The sequence below is a fragment of the Sitophilus oryzae genome, unplaced genomic scaffold, assembly GCF_002938485.1.
Source record: "Sitophilus oryzae breed Bouriz unplaced genomic scaffold, Soryzae_2.0 scaffold_1974_pilon_pilon, whole genome shotgun sequence".
NCBI lineage: Eukaryota > Metazoa > Arthropoda > Insecta > Coleoptera > Curculionidae > Sitophilus > Sitophilus oryzae.
In genome coordinates this window covers 3,197,635-3,212,243 of record NW_022146695.1, presented here as the reverse complement: position 1 = coordinate 3,212,243, position 14,609 = coordinate 3,197,635, and the positions used below count along the sequence as shown (strand labels likewise).

General features: G+C 33.3%; 1 protein-coding gene across 4 annotated transcripts in view; it reads left to right on the top strand.

The window, feature by feature from the left end:
* Nucleotides 1-14,609, top strand: part of LOC115883624 — a 58,238-nt gene that overhangs the window by 33,953 nt on the left and 9,676 nt on the right. For all 4 annotated transcript variants that reach the window (XM_030901983.1, XM_030901982.1, XM_030901980.1 and 1 more), the window contains one exon: nt 3,688-3,833. In XM_030901983.1, coding sequence (XP_030757843.1) covers nt 3,688-3,833 — 146 coding nt within the window. The remainder of the gene's footprint in view (nt 1-3,687; nt 3,834-14,609) is intronic.

The following is a 14,609-nucleotide window of genomic DNA, read 5'->3' as shown; positions in this document are numbered from 1 at the left end:
ACCTAAAACGTAATAGGTAAAAAGCTTTTTTGGAGGCCTGGGTCACTCTGTATATAGGTATGTATAAAACTAGTAGCCTAATGCCCACTTGCACCGTTTGTATAAACTTTGTTTAAAGGCTAAACAGTGATTAACTATACATATTTTATTATAGTTAATCACTGTTTAGCCTTTAAACAAAGTTTATACAAACGGTGCAAGTGGGCATAAGAATTATTTACAGTTTGTCCCATTCTAAAAAAAAAGGTAAACACACCGTACAAATAACTCTAGGAAGAGGTATTTGTACGGTGGTAAAAAATTGTTTAAACGAGGCCGAAGGGGCAGATATAATAATGAAATCAAATGTAAAAAAGGGCGGGTACACCTTTGTTTATTTGTTGAGCAAAATTCCTTTAGAATATCGTATATAATGACCAAAATATGACGCAATTTTAAGAAAAAAATATCACTTTCTGGCTTATAATAAAGTTTCAAATGCAACGTTTATATTCAAATTTGTTATGATCTACAACAGTTAAGTAGTAATTGAGACGAATTATAATTCAATTACCGGCTACTACGTTCTTGTTTTAATAGCTCAAAATTCACCAAATATAATTAGAAATTATTTTAATTGTGAGAGGCTCCCTTGTGGGACGCCTATGTACGGAGATTACGGCGCGGCGGAAACAATACCTACCTGTGAAAAGACAAATTCGGGTAATTTGAGCTTATTTTTCCACACATTTGACACTGTCGTACCATATTGAAAATTCGCAGATTCAAAAGTACGTTAAACAAAAGCAAAAACTACTGAAAAACACTGAAAAGTTCACTTCGGACTTGATTCCGACTTCAAACACACCGTAAGCTAAACGTAGTACGCTATAACGGACCATGGTCCGTCGCGAGGGGTGGTGGGACCTTAGGTGGGACGGACGGATCATTTCATTCTGGAAGACTAGCAGCAACGTTGCCAATTGTTCTAGACGTTTCAGCACATTAAACAGTAAACATGTCCTTTAATAGTAACGCATATCCTCTGGTTAATAACATATTATTACGCATGCTTCTTTAAAAATAAACTATTAATTTAATTAAGAAATTGAGATTTATTGATATCCGGTGAAGGTTTTAAAGTCACCTTTTCTGCAAATCAAACTAAGTAGATAGGCGCAAATTTGAGATGTGGCAATGTCGCCTTCTTTATCTCAGTTTGTTTTTACAGTACGTAGTCAACCTCCGATTGTTTGATCGGGTTAAAATGCAAAATGTGATATCTGTTCTTCCTAAATCTATGGCGCAAACCTTCAACACATAGACAAACAAATAAAAAGAGACTGACAAATCTCATGGTAAAGAGTGGGACCGCGTTCCCGTAGCGCAACTCAGAATAACAATTTTGAAACCAATTAGCAGGACCATGGCAGGACGTACGTCTTTATTGCTATCTTTCTTTATTATGTGTGCTTTATATGAAAAAGAAAGAGAAAGAGATAGGTATAAAACGTATCGTAAGACATTATCGCACATTCTAGCTGGCGGAAAATTAAAATTAGCCATTATTAGTATAGTATTCTTTCATTCTGAAACTGAAATTTTTCACTTAATCTGATTTATTCCCTATACCACGTAAAGGGAACGTGGTGTAGGGAATAAATCAGTGTAAGTGAAAATTTGCAGTTTCTTTCAGAACGAAAGAATACTACTATTATAAGGGAAATTATAAAAAAAGCAAAAATTGTACTGTTTTAGTAACATATTTATGCCCACTTGCACCGTTTGTATAACCTTTGTTTAAAGGCTAAACAGTGATTAACTATATATATTTTATTATAGTTAATCACTGTTTAGCATTTAAACCAAGTTTATACAAACGGTGCAAGTGGGCATTATTTATACATAAAAATAAATAAACTTTTTATAATATAATAACAAAAAATAACAGTGTTTATTCCACCCACCTACCAATTTTAAATGCAGAAGAACTGACTGTTGCAGGAAACGATCGGCCAATTTTTTTAAAGGGCATTAAAAATCTCATTTTCGAAAAAACTGCCTAATTGCAATAACAAAGTGAATATCCAAGCAAAGAAGACTTTACGAGATCATGATCCAGAACCATTTTCAAATTCAGTTTTAATCCTAAAACAAAAGTAAAATAGGTATATTAATAAAGTTTCTGGTTCCTATAAACCAGCTATAAACTACCTACCCAAAAAATGAAAAAAATTAATTGTGTTAATTTGTTATGTTAAGAGAGATGATACTGGCTCCTGCAGCAAATAAAATAACAAATAGTATAACCTAAAATTATAAGTAACAAAATATAAATACCTATATGGAACAAAGGAATTTGTTCCCTATCCATATTCATAAGTCAATAAAATGGAGAGTTTAGAAAAAAAAGGTAAATCACCAAAAGAAAAATTAACAAACATGACAAATTGTCATGATGTTGTTATCATGGTTGTCATGATGACGAAAACGAAAGGCGATTGTTCTAATTTCTATTTAGAAATTACGTTTTATATGGCTGCTTCTTCCTCTCTTGTTATATTAGAATTTAGAATGAGATAGTGGGCCCAATAGACGCAATACGCAGATCAACATAAATAGAACGAAATTTTCCGTTCTGAGTTGCGCTACGGGAACGTTGTCCCTCTCTTTGCCCTTTAATTTGCCAGTCTCTTTTTACTTGTTTGTCTATGCTTCAACAGCAAAACAAACAACTAAGTGACAGTTTTGAATTTCTCGTTCGCTTTTTCGAATTTGTATAACATAGAAAGCCATAATGTTGTCGGAAAGTTCTGATAATGAAGGCTACTTTAATGTTGGTACTCCACCAGAACTTACAGAAGCTGCAAAAAGAGCTGAAGCCAGTTTACTTCCAGAGAAATGTAGCGGGCGATATGAAATAGCATTGAAAGTATACGAAAAATGGTGTGCCGAAAGAAATGCTAAGAATATTGCTTCGGAGACAGTCTTGATGGCATATTTTAGCGACATGGCAAAGCAGAAAAAGCCATCTACTCTTTGGACTACATACAGCCTGATACGGACAATGCTAGAATTAAGGGAAAAGACTGACATATCATAATATCACAAACTCGTCGCTTTTTTAAAACGCCAGAATGTAGGTTTTAAGCCAAAGAAGTCTAGCATTTTTACCACGCAAAACTTGGAGGACAATTTGACCATTAATTTAAACAAATAAATGTATTAAAATCTTCAATTATTATTGTTAATATTCTTGTTTATTTTTGTTGATGTTAGATAAGTATTTAATAAAGATATTACAACAATATTTTGCTGAATTAAATGTGGCACGAAATAAGAAAAACCGAGTGAGGGAAATGGGAAATGGGTGAGGGAAATAGTTGAGGGGAATGATAGAATAGGGAAGAAATAATGTAGATAAATTGATACTTTCAAATTTTTTAAAAGTCAGTAATATCAGTATTACATATGTGGTTGTAAATAAAAAATCATAATAAATCATAAAATCTAGATTTTCTCCTTTCATTTGTAAAACATGTATTTAAACACGTTGTATGATCAAAAACGTAGTTTTCAGAAACACAAGTATTTACACATATTCTATTATTGAAATATCAAATAATAAAATAGAAATGGATACTTGTTGTTCTTTCTGTATGTCAAAATTTAACGTTAATATAAAAATACGTCGTTAGATATTTTTAGGTGATTGATCGATGGAGTGAAGACAAAGACCTACATGTTTTCGAAGATGCTGTATCAAAACAAAGTGATTTTAACAGATGGTTCATTAAAACAGTTCTAAAAGGTAGAGTTTGTGGCGATGCCACTTTTGGACAATTGCTAAAACGGTAAGAAATACTACAGTAAAGTTTATATCAAAATAACACGTAATACACCAAAGAAAGTTTTAATCATCTTCTGATGCACTAGCATGTTTTTTGTATACAATACAAGATTAGAATGTTTTACTGGTTTGTCCAAAACAGTCAAACTCTAACTGCATCTTCTGGGAATTGGAACCTTTGACCACGCAGTTCATTTTTAATTTTTTGAAAAGTAAAAAAGTTGTTAGGACTTATGTCGGGACTGTATGGAGGACGGTCTTTGTAAGTAACGGACACCCTAATGTTTATGCAAAATATAAAAGACAACCCAACTAATGAAAAAAATAGCTAAACGCAATCGACGTAATTTTTACATCGAATTCTATCAAACAGAGCAAGAAAACGTTTCTGGGAATGTTTCTTCGACTGATTCCTGAATTAAACTAGGCAGGAAAAAAACTAGACGTACCTACACGCATAGTACCCGAGTACTTATCGGTTTAATTGCTACGCGGTACGTCCTTATTTTACTCTGGGGCCATTATAGTCCCGGTGTTTTTTTTTGCATTCTCGTTAGTTCTGCTTCCTAAACGATGGCTTACTGTTAAGTACGCGTGTCTCTGAAGTAGTACCGTGGATATCTCTGTGTAATAGATGACCTATTGCTATACAGGGGTTTGTCCTACGAGGGCATTCTTAAAAGTTTTTAACCTTCATTATGTATACAGTAATATTCATGCAACAAAATCTGCGCAGCTTGTTTGCGCATATTTTCCAATCTCTGAACAAATGGCACCAAAAATCAACATATCAAAAGCCCAAGTGATGACAAACGTATTAGTAATTGGCAGTGGAATATATTAAGGTGCGTTCACACCAGCTGCGCCGCTCTGCGCCGCGCCGCGCAAAACATTTTTTAACATGCGGTTTTGAAGTGTATTTTTTTAGCGCGCACAAAAGTATTATATGTTAAAAAACATACACTTGGCGCAGCCGGTGTGAACGCACCTTTATAATACCGTGTGTTGCATCCCTGACCTGGACATAGGAAATCACATGTGAATTTTAAAAATGATGAATAAGTTTTCCCCATTTTATTTTACAGAAAAAATTTTTGGAAACTTTTTAATGAGCTACTTAAAATGAAGCAAATCGTTTATTTTTAATGGTTAATACGAATTCTCGTTCTTAAGTTATGAGGGATACAAAAATACTAAATTAAGCTAAAATTTAAAATAATGCGGTCCGGATCAAGCAAATGCTGTTGACAAATCTATTATGATTTTTATCTATTAAGAGACTATTTCTATTGAGGCATACTACTCTATGAGACTACACTCTATGAGACTTCAATATCAAATTGAAGAAACAACTGCTTACAAGTACTTGGGTCACGAAATACGTATAAGCCGCGATAACCAAACTTGCGAGCTCAACAGACGAAGAGAAAAATATTCAATGTGTACTACCGTAACCACCGTAATAACAAGGCCGGACAGCTTATTCGTGACGTCATCAACTGGAGGCCTAAACTTTGATTGCAATTGATACACTTTATACGTATCTAAAACGGTGTTTACACTAGATGCAATTGGATGCAACGCAATTTTTAAAAATGGCATGCAATTCGGTTGCACGGGCAATTTACCGTTTACATAGGGTGCAATAAAATACATGCCATAATTTTGAGAATCTATTGTGCCAACCTAAATAAAATGACTATAACAACTGTTTCATTTATTTTTTTATTTTATCTTCAAGGTATCGTTGTGTATGTCTTATTAAAGGTTTTTAGATTTTGTAGTTTGAGTTTGTATCTTAATTTATTCTTATTTGTACCTATAACATGGATTGTTAAACAGAAACTATATTATTTTAATTATAAAATTTGATTTTATAATATATTATAATATTTTTGGTTGGTAGAAGCAAAAATTGCATGCTACGTGCAATCAAATTAGCGCGTGTTCTAATTCCATGCAATGCAATAAAAATTGCATCAACTGATCGAAAAGTGTGAGGTGCGCATGCGTTCGGGCAACTAAAAAATTGCCATTGCACCGTATTGCATGTAGTGTAAACAGGCCTTAGTGGATATAAACTTTAATTGCACCGAATTTTTAATAAATAATAGTTAAACATAAAATTTAAAAAATATCAGATTGATATCCCATCTCACATTATCCATCGTCATTGTATTTATTTATGCTGTAACTGTGTCTAAGTTTCTTTTATTTTCTTTTCCAAGTCTATCGTTTTTTTTACAACAGTAATTTTTCAGACGTGTATTTCTAATAGAATTTATGACGATTTTTACAATTATTTAGCATTATAAATAGTACATTGCGGAAATTTTAATAATGGTGTGTAATCCAAAGATATTTTTGATAAAAATATTTTTTTATTGTGAATTTTGAGAAACTCCTCATGGCTTTGCAAAACTTTGTTAAAAATTATATTATATTATATATTCAAATAAAACTATATTAGTTATTTCATCTTTTGGAAACCCAAGACTGCCTTTAGTAAGGTTTTTTATAAGTGAATTTTGTTCAATATCAGTGTTGTCTGAAAATGTTAAATTATTCTTACATGTATCGCATTTAATTTCCTTTAAGACAATATAACAGCAATATCCTCCTAAATAAGCAATAACAGGCCTTTCTTCCTTCACACTTTCGATATCTTGTTCAGAAATAGTAATGTAGATGTTAAACCAATCTGATTCGATGAGACTTGTATCGCGTGGTATTTCCTTAGACAAGGTATTGTCATCATAAAATCATAAAAAGTATCGATTTTTATAGAACCAAAACAAGTAGATTTTAGGGACATTAATGACTGAATCCTAAGTTTCTTTTCGCCTTCATATAAATGTCGAACACAAATATTGTACTGACTCCCAGCTAACTCTCTATATTTTCCAAACCTACTTCCAAGAAATTCAGTTTGCAAGTTCTCTAGTAAAACATACCTCATATTTTACTGATTAAAATAATATTTTATTACTTCAAGCTCAACCTGTTACTCAACTCAAGTTAATAACTTTAATATTGAACACAGATAAAAGTTAGGAATTTATTATTTTCATCGCATTTTAAAGAATTTAGTAAATAATAAGCATGACTAATAATTTGATCAGTATTACTATTAGCTTTGTAAAACTAGAGAATCAAGTAATAAACTATCAATTTCATTTATAATAAATCTTTCAAATGGCGTTTTTAGTTGATTTACCTGGACTGTAGTATTTTGGCCATATAAATAGGTTTCTAATTTCAGATCTAAATGTCCTATAAAATATTCCTTTATTAAATTTGATTGATAACAAGTGAGAGATCAACATTTATTGACTGGTATGATTTTTTCCGTATTCTATTAAAACTATTTTTATATACTATAATATTGTTACGGATTCCGTGGGTCCACTATTTAAACTCACGATAAAATACTTAACAAATTTATTTGTCTCACTCTGTACACACAACTTATACTATTTACAACACAACTTATGCAACTACTATTACTCTAACGGTATTTCGCGGTATTATCAAACTTCAGACTATCTTCAGACTTGTCCAACTGTCAAAGCGCGGGCCTTATATACACCCTGGCGATGGTTTCTGGAATTTTCTAAAGAATTCTATAATTTTCTTTTACTTTCTGGCGAATGCGCCAGGTTCCTCAATGCACGTTGCGATTATTTAGCAGCATGCAGTTATGCAACCAGTAATACACCTTGACAATATTTTTAAAAACTCAGATAAAGACATTTTAAAACATCGAAATATATCTATTGAGTGAAAAAAGATCCACAATTTGAACTTTTATCGGGTAATTATCAACGCTGCTAAATAGAGTTAGGCCTCCAGTTGGTGACGTCACGAGATTTTTACGTCACAGCTGGATGGCCTTGTTATTACGGTGGTTACGGTACTACCCATAGAGAAAGTTAACAAGGAAAACAGTAAGCAAAATCAGAAAAACACAAAGAACAATATGAAGATTAATGTTGGAGCTAAATTTTAGAGACTGATTATGGAAGTACGAGACATAACAAATTTCACGGATGCCATAGAGAAAATGACAACTTTAAAATGGAATTGGGCACATTGCAAGGCTAAACAAATGATCGATAGACGAAAAAAATTATAGAGTGGAGACAAAGACATGATGCATTCAGGAGCAGAGGCCGTCCTCCAACCAGATGGTATGACGACTTAAGGCGTATCCACAATAACTGGATGCAAATTGCTCAACATAGCGAGATATGGAAGCAAACAAGGGAGGTCTACGACTAGCAGAGAACTTGGTTGATGATGATGAAGTTCCATTTTTCAGTCTTGTAGAATGAATGTAGAATGTTTAGGAGGGGAGTTAATCAACGCGACCTTATAGATCTATTGTGTGTTCCCCTTTCTTGAGTTATAACGAGTTAAAACTCATCATACAGTCTCAGGGCTTTAACAAAAGCCAGTATCTGAGTCGGCTCCACAGAGGCCAGCTCTCCATCCTCGACATCAGACGTACCAAGGTTCATGGCACGAATGGTCGTCGTCTCGGCGCACTCTGTGATAAGGTGTTCTGGTGTTTCCCCTTTTTCCCCACAAAATCTGCATTCGCCGTTGTTTCTCAGTTTCAGCCTACTGAGGTGTTCGTTGAGGAGACAGTGTCCTGGTAGAAACCCCGTGACAATCCGAAGATTGTTTTTACTTAAATCAAGGAAAACTTTGATTTTTCTCGGTCATAAGTTCTGAGGAATTTTTTCAAGTGTCTTAGACCGTTGGAGGACACCCATTCCAAGTTACCAGATTCTTCAGTTCCGCTTTCAGTTGGTTCCCGTTTGGAAAACAGAACAGTTCTGGTCCAGTTAGTGGAGTGTTCGCTCTTTTCTAGCTAGATCATTTGCTTTTTCATTGCCTTCTATCCCTTGGTGAGCAGGCACCCAGAGTAGGAGGACTTTATTTTCTTTGCCTAATTTGTTGAGCTTCTCTAGGCATTCTTTGACCAACTTCGAATTGATGGTTACTGAGTTGATCGCGTTAAGTGCTGCTTGACTATCGGATAGGATGGAAATTTTACGCATCTTTCGATAGCGCAAATTTCTGCCTGAAGGATACTGGGGTAGGTGCCCATTGGTTCGGAGTATTCAGTTTTCGGCCCAAATACTCCTATCCCTGTCCCTGCTTTGGTTTTGGAAGCATCCGTATACCACATGATAGTATGGTCTTTTATATGCTGAGTAAGCGTCTCTTTTTTCCAATCCTTTTTATTACTCAATACTACAGTGAGGTGTTTCTCAAAGTTGTAAATTCTTGGTATGTCATCCACTGGGAGTTGAAAAAAAATCCCATCTATTCCTGCTGTTTTATAAGGCTGAAAGGTGTCAATAGCCCATTTCAGTTCTTGTTCTGTTATTACTAGCTTGGCCGTCTCCCAGTCTTCCCTGCGAGGATTGTGGGGTTCGGTCAATGAGCTACTGCGTATCAATAGATATGCTACCTGGAAAGTGTGTATGAAGTAGGAGGTTAGCTCTAGAATCATCTCCTTCCGTGTAGCTTCCGTCAGGTTTCTTAAGTGCCATGTTGGGGATGGGCCCACTCTTGGCCATAGCTTTGTGTAGCCTAGCTGCATAAGTAGTTGAAGTGATGTTTTCGCAAAAGCATCTGAAGTCAGACCGCTTTGCCCTTCTAATTTCCTTATTATACTCAGTTAATTTCTCGGCGTAGAGCTGCCATTCGCCGCTGGGTTTGGCTCTGTTGAAGAGTCGTCGGACCTCCGATCTAAGATTGGCCAAGCATTTTTCAGTCTTGATTAGAGAACAATATTTCTTAACACAAAACGTGTTTTTAAAACTACTAAGAATTCAGGACTTTAAGATGCCAATATAATAGTGCAAATAAAAATAATTATATACCAAGTAATTAAAAAAGTAATAAATAATTTCTACATTAAACTCTTCCTTTGCAATAATACATCACTAATAGCACTAAAAGTTGACGATCTTAGCCATTAGAAAACATTTTTATTGACATTTTTTAAGACAAGCCATAACTTTTTCTAATGTCACGGTATATAGACGAAGATCTGTTGTACCGGCGCGGCGTTGTCAAATCGTTCCAGTCCCGTAAAAATAAATAGCCATCCTCATCGAAATGACAAAAAGAACGAACAAAAAATGATGGCGAATAGTTTTGTCGTCTCTTCTTGCCTCTCGGTCTTCCGAGAAGAAAGACCGCGACATGAGCATTGAAAACTTTTAATTGTCGAGTTGCACCGACTATAAAAGTCGCTTTAATGGATATGTGCATAGAAAAACTGGTAGATCGGAATGTTTCAATGTGGAAGCGCAAAGGGGGATGCGGGGAACACCAGGGATCATAGATCCGATTACGCACTAATATACAGAATATTTCTTAAGTAGTGTTAAAAAAATTAGGACGTGATGCCTTAATTTTTTTAATCTAAATTAGTTGCTTTTTATTAACTTAATTTAGGGTTCCGTACCCAAAGGGTAAAAACGGGAACCCTATTACTAAGACTTCGCAGTCCGTCCGTCTGTCACAAAGGTCTATCTTATGAACAGGGCCAGTCAACTGAGATATACGACCTTGAACGATCTTTTTTTGGGGTAGTAATTTCCTGGGGCGCTAGATGGCGTATTTTTATTTTAATTTTTCTAGTTGCCTAACAATTGCATACAAAATTGTTTTTATAGTTGCCTAAATAGGCATATTAATTATGTTCTGTCATTGTTCTGTATGTCAAATCAGTTTTCCGTTTCCGGCTTCCTCCTTCCTCTTCAGTTGTGTTTTGCAATTGAACGGAGATGTGTGTTTCGCTGTGTTTCTGGATGTTTGGCTGTGTTAGCTCTCTCTTCATTTTACAATCGTGATGTATTTTGAATTTTTTGAACTTTGTTTGTGTTTGATTTTTAAGATCTTTATTAAAGGTAAGGTTTAAGTTAAAGGTCTTTGATTTATCTAACAATTGTATTTAATAATCCAAGAAAGTGAGGTGAGGTAACCTAACCAAGTCCAAATGTTCCTGAATTTTATTTTTTAACAATGTAATATTTACAACGCCATATATTTTTACAAAAAAAAGTGATCAACTCCATATTTTTGTACATAAACTCCACAATGTGATATTACACAATTGTTCAAGTCCATATGTAAAAAATACACGTAAATAAAACATTATTGTTTCTAATGGACGTCACTTTCTCTTGTATTCCAACGATATTTGTTATGTGTTCTTAAATCTGGTACTATAATAAATATTATACTTTTTAATCTGTTGTTTTATTTGTTTGTAAAATGTTTCATGGTATAATTTTCTGTAAATTAAATTAAATTATTTATTGTAGATTTTTATGCACATAAAATGATATAAGCCAACCATCTAACACTTTACAATAGTTTAACCTGGTTTAACCTTTATATATAAATCCTTGTTTTTTACCATTTGACTTGTTTGCCAACTTGGGACCAATCAGATGACTACACATTATTTTGTAGAAATCTGATTGGCTCTAACTGGCGAACAAGTCAATACGTCTTGTTTAAAAATAAATTGCATCTATTTAAATTTGCCGCCACATTTGTTACTTTCCTGGGTGGCTAAATGGCGCCACTTCAACATACAGATTACAGATTTCTTTACAAATTTGAAACCGTTTTGAAACTAAAAAATGCATGGGAGTTACGTTCTTCTTTAGTGTGTTCTGTGCTTATGAACCGTTATAGCTAGACAGTTGAAATTTTCACAGATAATGTATCTATGTTGCCACTATAAGAACAAATACTAAAAACAGAATGAAATAAATGTTTATAAATAGAAAAGTACTTTCACTAATGTAGTGTAACAACCCAAATTCGTCAACAAAGTTGAAGAGGTAATATTTTGACCAACTGTATAACAAGAAATTTAAATGAAAGAAAGGAACCTACGTTGTGTTAAATATATTTTTATTGTGATTACCTCGGATGCGCCTCGACAGAAGCAATATTTTGGGAAATTTGAGGAGAATAGGTTATGTAAATTACGCTAAATTTGCAAATAACCCTACTTATTTTATTAAATGAAATGAAAGGAGTGCCGTACTCTGCCTGGAATTCACATGTAAAAGAGCACGGCAGAGAAAACCACGATCACTATTCCAGAGAATCTAACTATGCTGTCCTGAACTTTAATAAAAGAGAAATAATAATATAGAAACTGTTCTCATACCTAGGTTTATAGTTTAATACATTCAAAACATTCCACATTTATATCCTTCAAAACTGAAGAGGTTTTTGTTAGTTTAACGGGTCCCCACCCGTAGGTACGAAGTCCCTTGTTGCGGAATCGGCGCTAAAGTTGAAGGTTTGGTGCCAATATCTTATAATTTAATAAGTTAAAAGTTATTCTATGAATTATTTTATTTATTGTTTTTGTTTAGCCTTTTGCGAGCTAAGATATTCGCCCATGCAAGGTCGAAAATTGTTAGTACACTCAACAAGGCTCTTATTCTCACAAACGACAAACATCGGCACGAAGGAACAGTAAACGATTTCATTTAGATTACTTTTAAACTGAAATTATTTACAGCATAAATAGATTCCATTAAATGCATACACATGTTATATATTGTCTTTGTCAGATCAAATGAATAAGGAAAAGCTTTAGAACAGAATTACAACAAGAAAACAAAATAATATGATTTAGTTAACATTAGTTAAATAATGAGAAAACATTTAATACTTTACCTTTAATAACATTCTTTATCACAAAACTCAAGAACCAAAATAATATCAAAGCGTCTCGAATGGTAGTCTAGAAGCTATTATCTAACAACTATCACCTCTGTTCGTCGCCTGATTTCCCTCTCCCTAGTTTGTGAATAGTGTTTAAAAAATCAATAATTTTGTTTATGTATACTGAGTGTCTTAAAAATTAATGTTTTGAATTTAAATAAATATGTCTATTTTTAAATAGGCGGTTCATCTCACTAAACATTATCTTTTCAGTAAGAATTTTGCATAGAATCTTTCAAGTCCGCGGTGGCCGCGTGATAAACATTAGGACTTGACGCTGCTATGACGTTGGAGCCGTAGTAAGGCAGGTTCGAACCCTAGTCACGGCGACTTTTTTTTAATCTTTTTTTTTAATTTTTACATATTTTTATATATTTATTTTTACTTTTTACATATTTATTATTGATTAATACAATTTTTAGTAATGTGTTTCTTCATTTTTTTTAAATTACTTATACGCGCATTCAAAATTTCAGCTAATAATCGGAAAAAAAGTTTATAATAATATAGTGTCTAATGTTGTATAGATAATGAATGGTACGGAACCCTTCGTGCGCGTGTCCGACTCGCACTTGACCATTTTTTTATTTTTATTTTTCTTATTTGTCAATACTTTTTTAGCAAAATTGATCTTTTGAGATTTTGTACACTGAACGCTTTTCAGGAAAAATAAATAAAGCCCGCATAGATATTCAGCGATTCGTGTTTTCTATATACCGTATGATCGAAAAAGAAAAGGGCGTCAGCGATGGCTACAAAATCAAGATCGTTGCCATTATGGGGAATGTCATTGATATTCATTTCCAAGTCAACTGGACGCCGTTTTTTTTCAATCATACGGTACCAATATTATATCAAAATTAAAGAAAATAAATAAAGTAGTTTTCGACATATAACGAAAAATCAACTCTATTAATATAAACATTTTTTTCTTAAAAACGTATAAAGTGTCACACCCTGAATTGTTTTCTACTACATAATATAATAAAAAATCAAATACACTGTAATATATCTAAAAGTAACTTTTATTACCTACTAATAAATCTATGAAAAGTCTAAGGAGCCTAAAAAATACCTATAAATTACTTAAAAATCATAATATCTCGATATTATGGCAACATTACGTAGTAGATTAAATTTACGAAAAAGAACACCCAGAAAAAAATCCAGTGGTGCTCAGAATATGAGCATAACATCATTTTATTGTTAAACTAGCGTGTACCAGCGACTTCGTTCGCGTAGAATTGTTCATTTGTAATGGTAATGATAAAGCAAAGCAAGAATTTCCATTAACATACAAACTGGATAAAATTTGTCAGCACGAGAAAAAAAAATATGGCGATATTATTATATAACTTGGTAATATTTGAGGGGTAGTTTCATCTCGTTGGAATTTGACTTTAGAAAAATCCGTTTGCCAAAAATAAGCCTTTTACGTCAAGCAGTTTAAGCAAAATCGTGGTTAAGAAATTACCCAACTTTTTGGAACACCCTGTATGATTTTTTAAAAATTTTCACAATATGTAAAAAAGCAAATAAATTATGCTTGTCCAAGCGTTTTCCCGAAAGACTAACCGTTTTTTAAATAACAAATATTGTAATATTTGAGGTTTTTTATTACTTTTTTGGTTATTTGGGGCGTTTTCACCCTCTTGGAATTTGAGATTCGAGAAACCCCTCCTTATCGAACCTCTACACCCTACAGTCAATCCGTTTGCCAAAAATCAGTTTCAAACGTCAAGCAGTTTAAGCAGAATCGTGATTACTCAATGGTCATATTTTATGAAACACCCTGTATAAATTTATAAAAAATCTTAAAATATGTAAAACAACATAATAAAATATACGTGTTTAAGAGTTTTTCCGAAAAACTCACCGGTTTTTAAATAAAAATATTTTAATATTTGAGGGATAGTTTCACCCCCTTAGAATTCGAGTTTCGAAAAATCCCTTCTTATCGAACCTCTACACCCTAAAGTCAATCCGTTTTCCAAAAATCAGC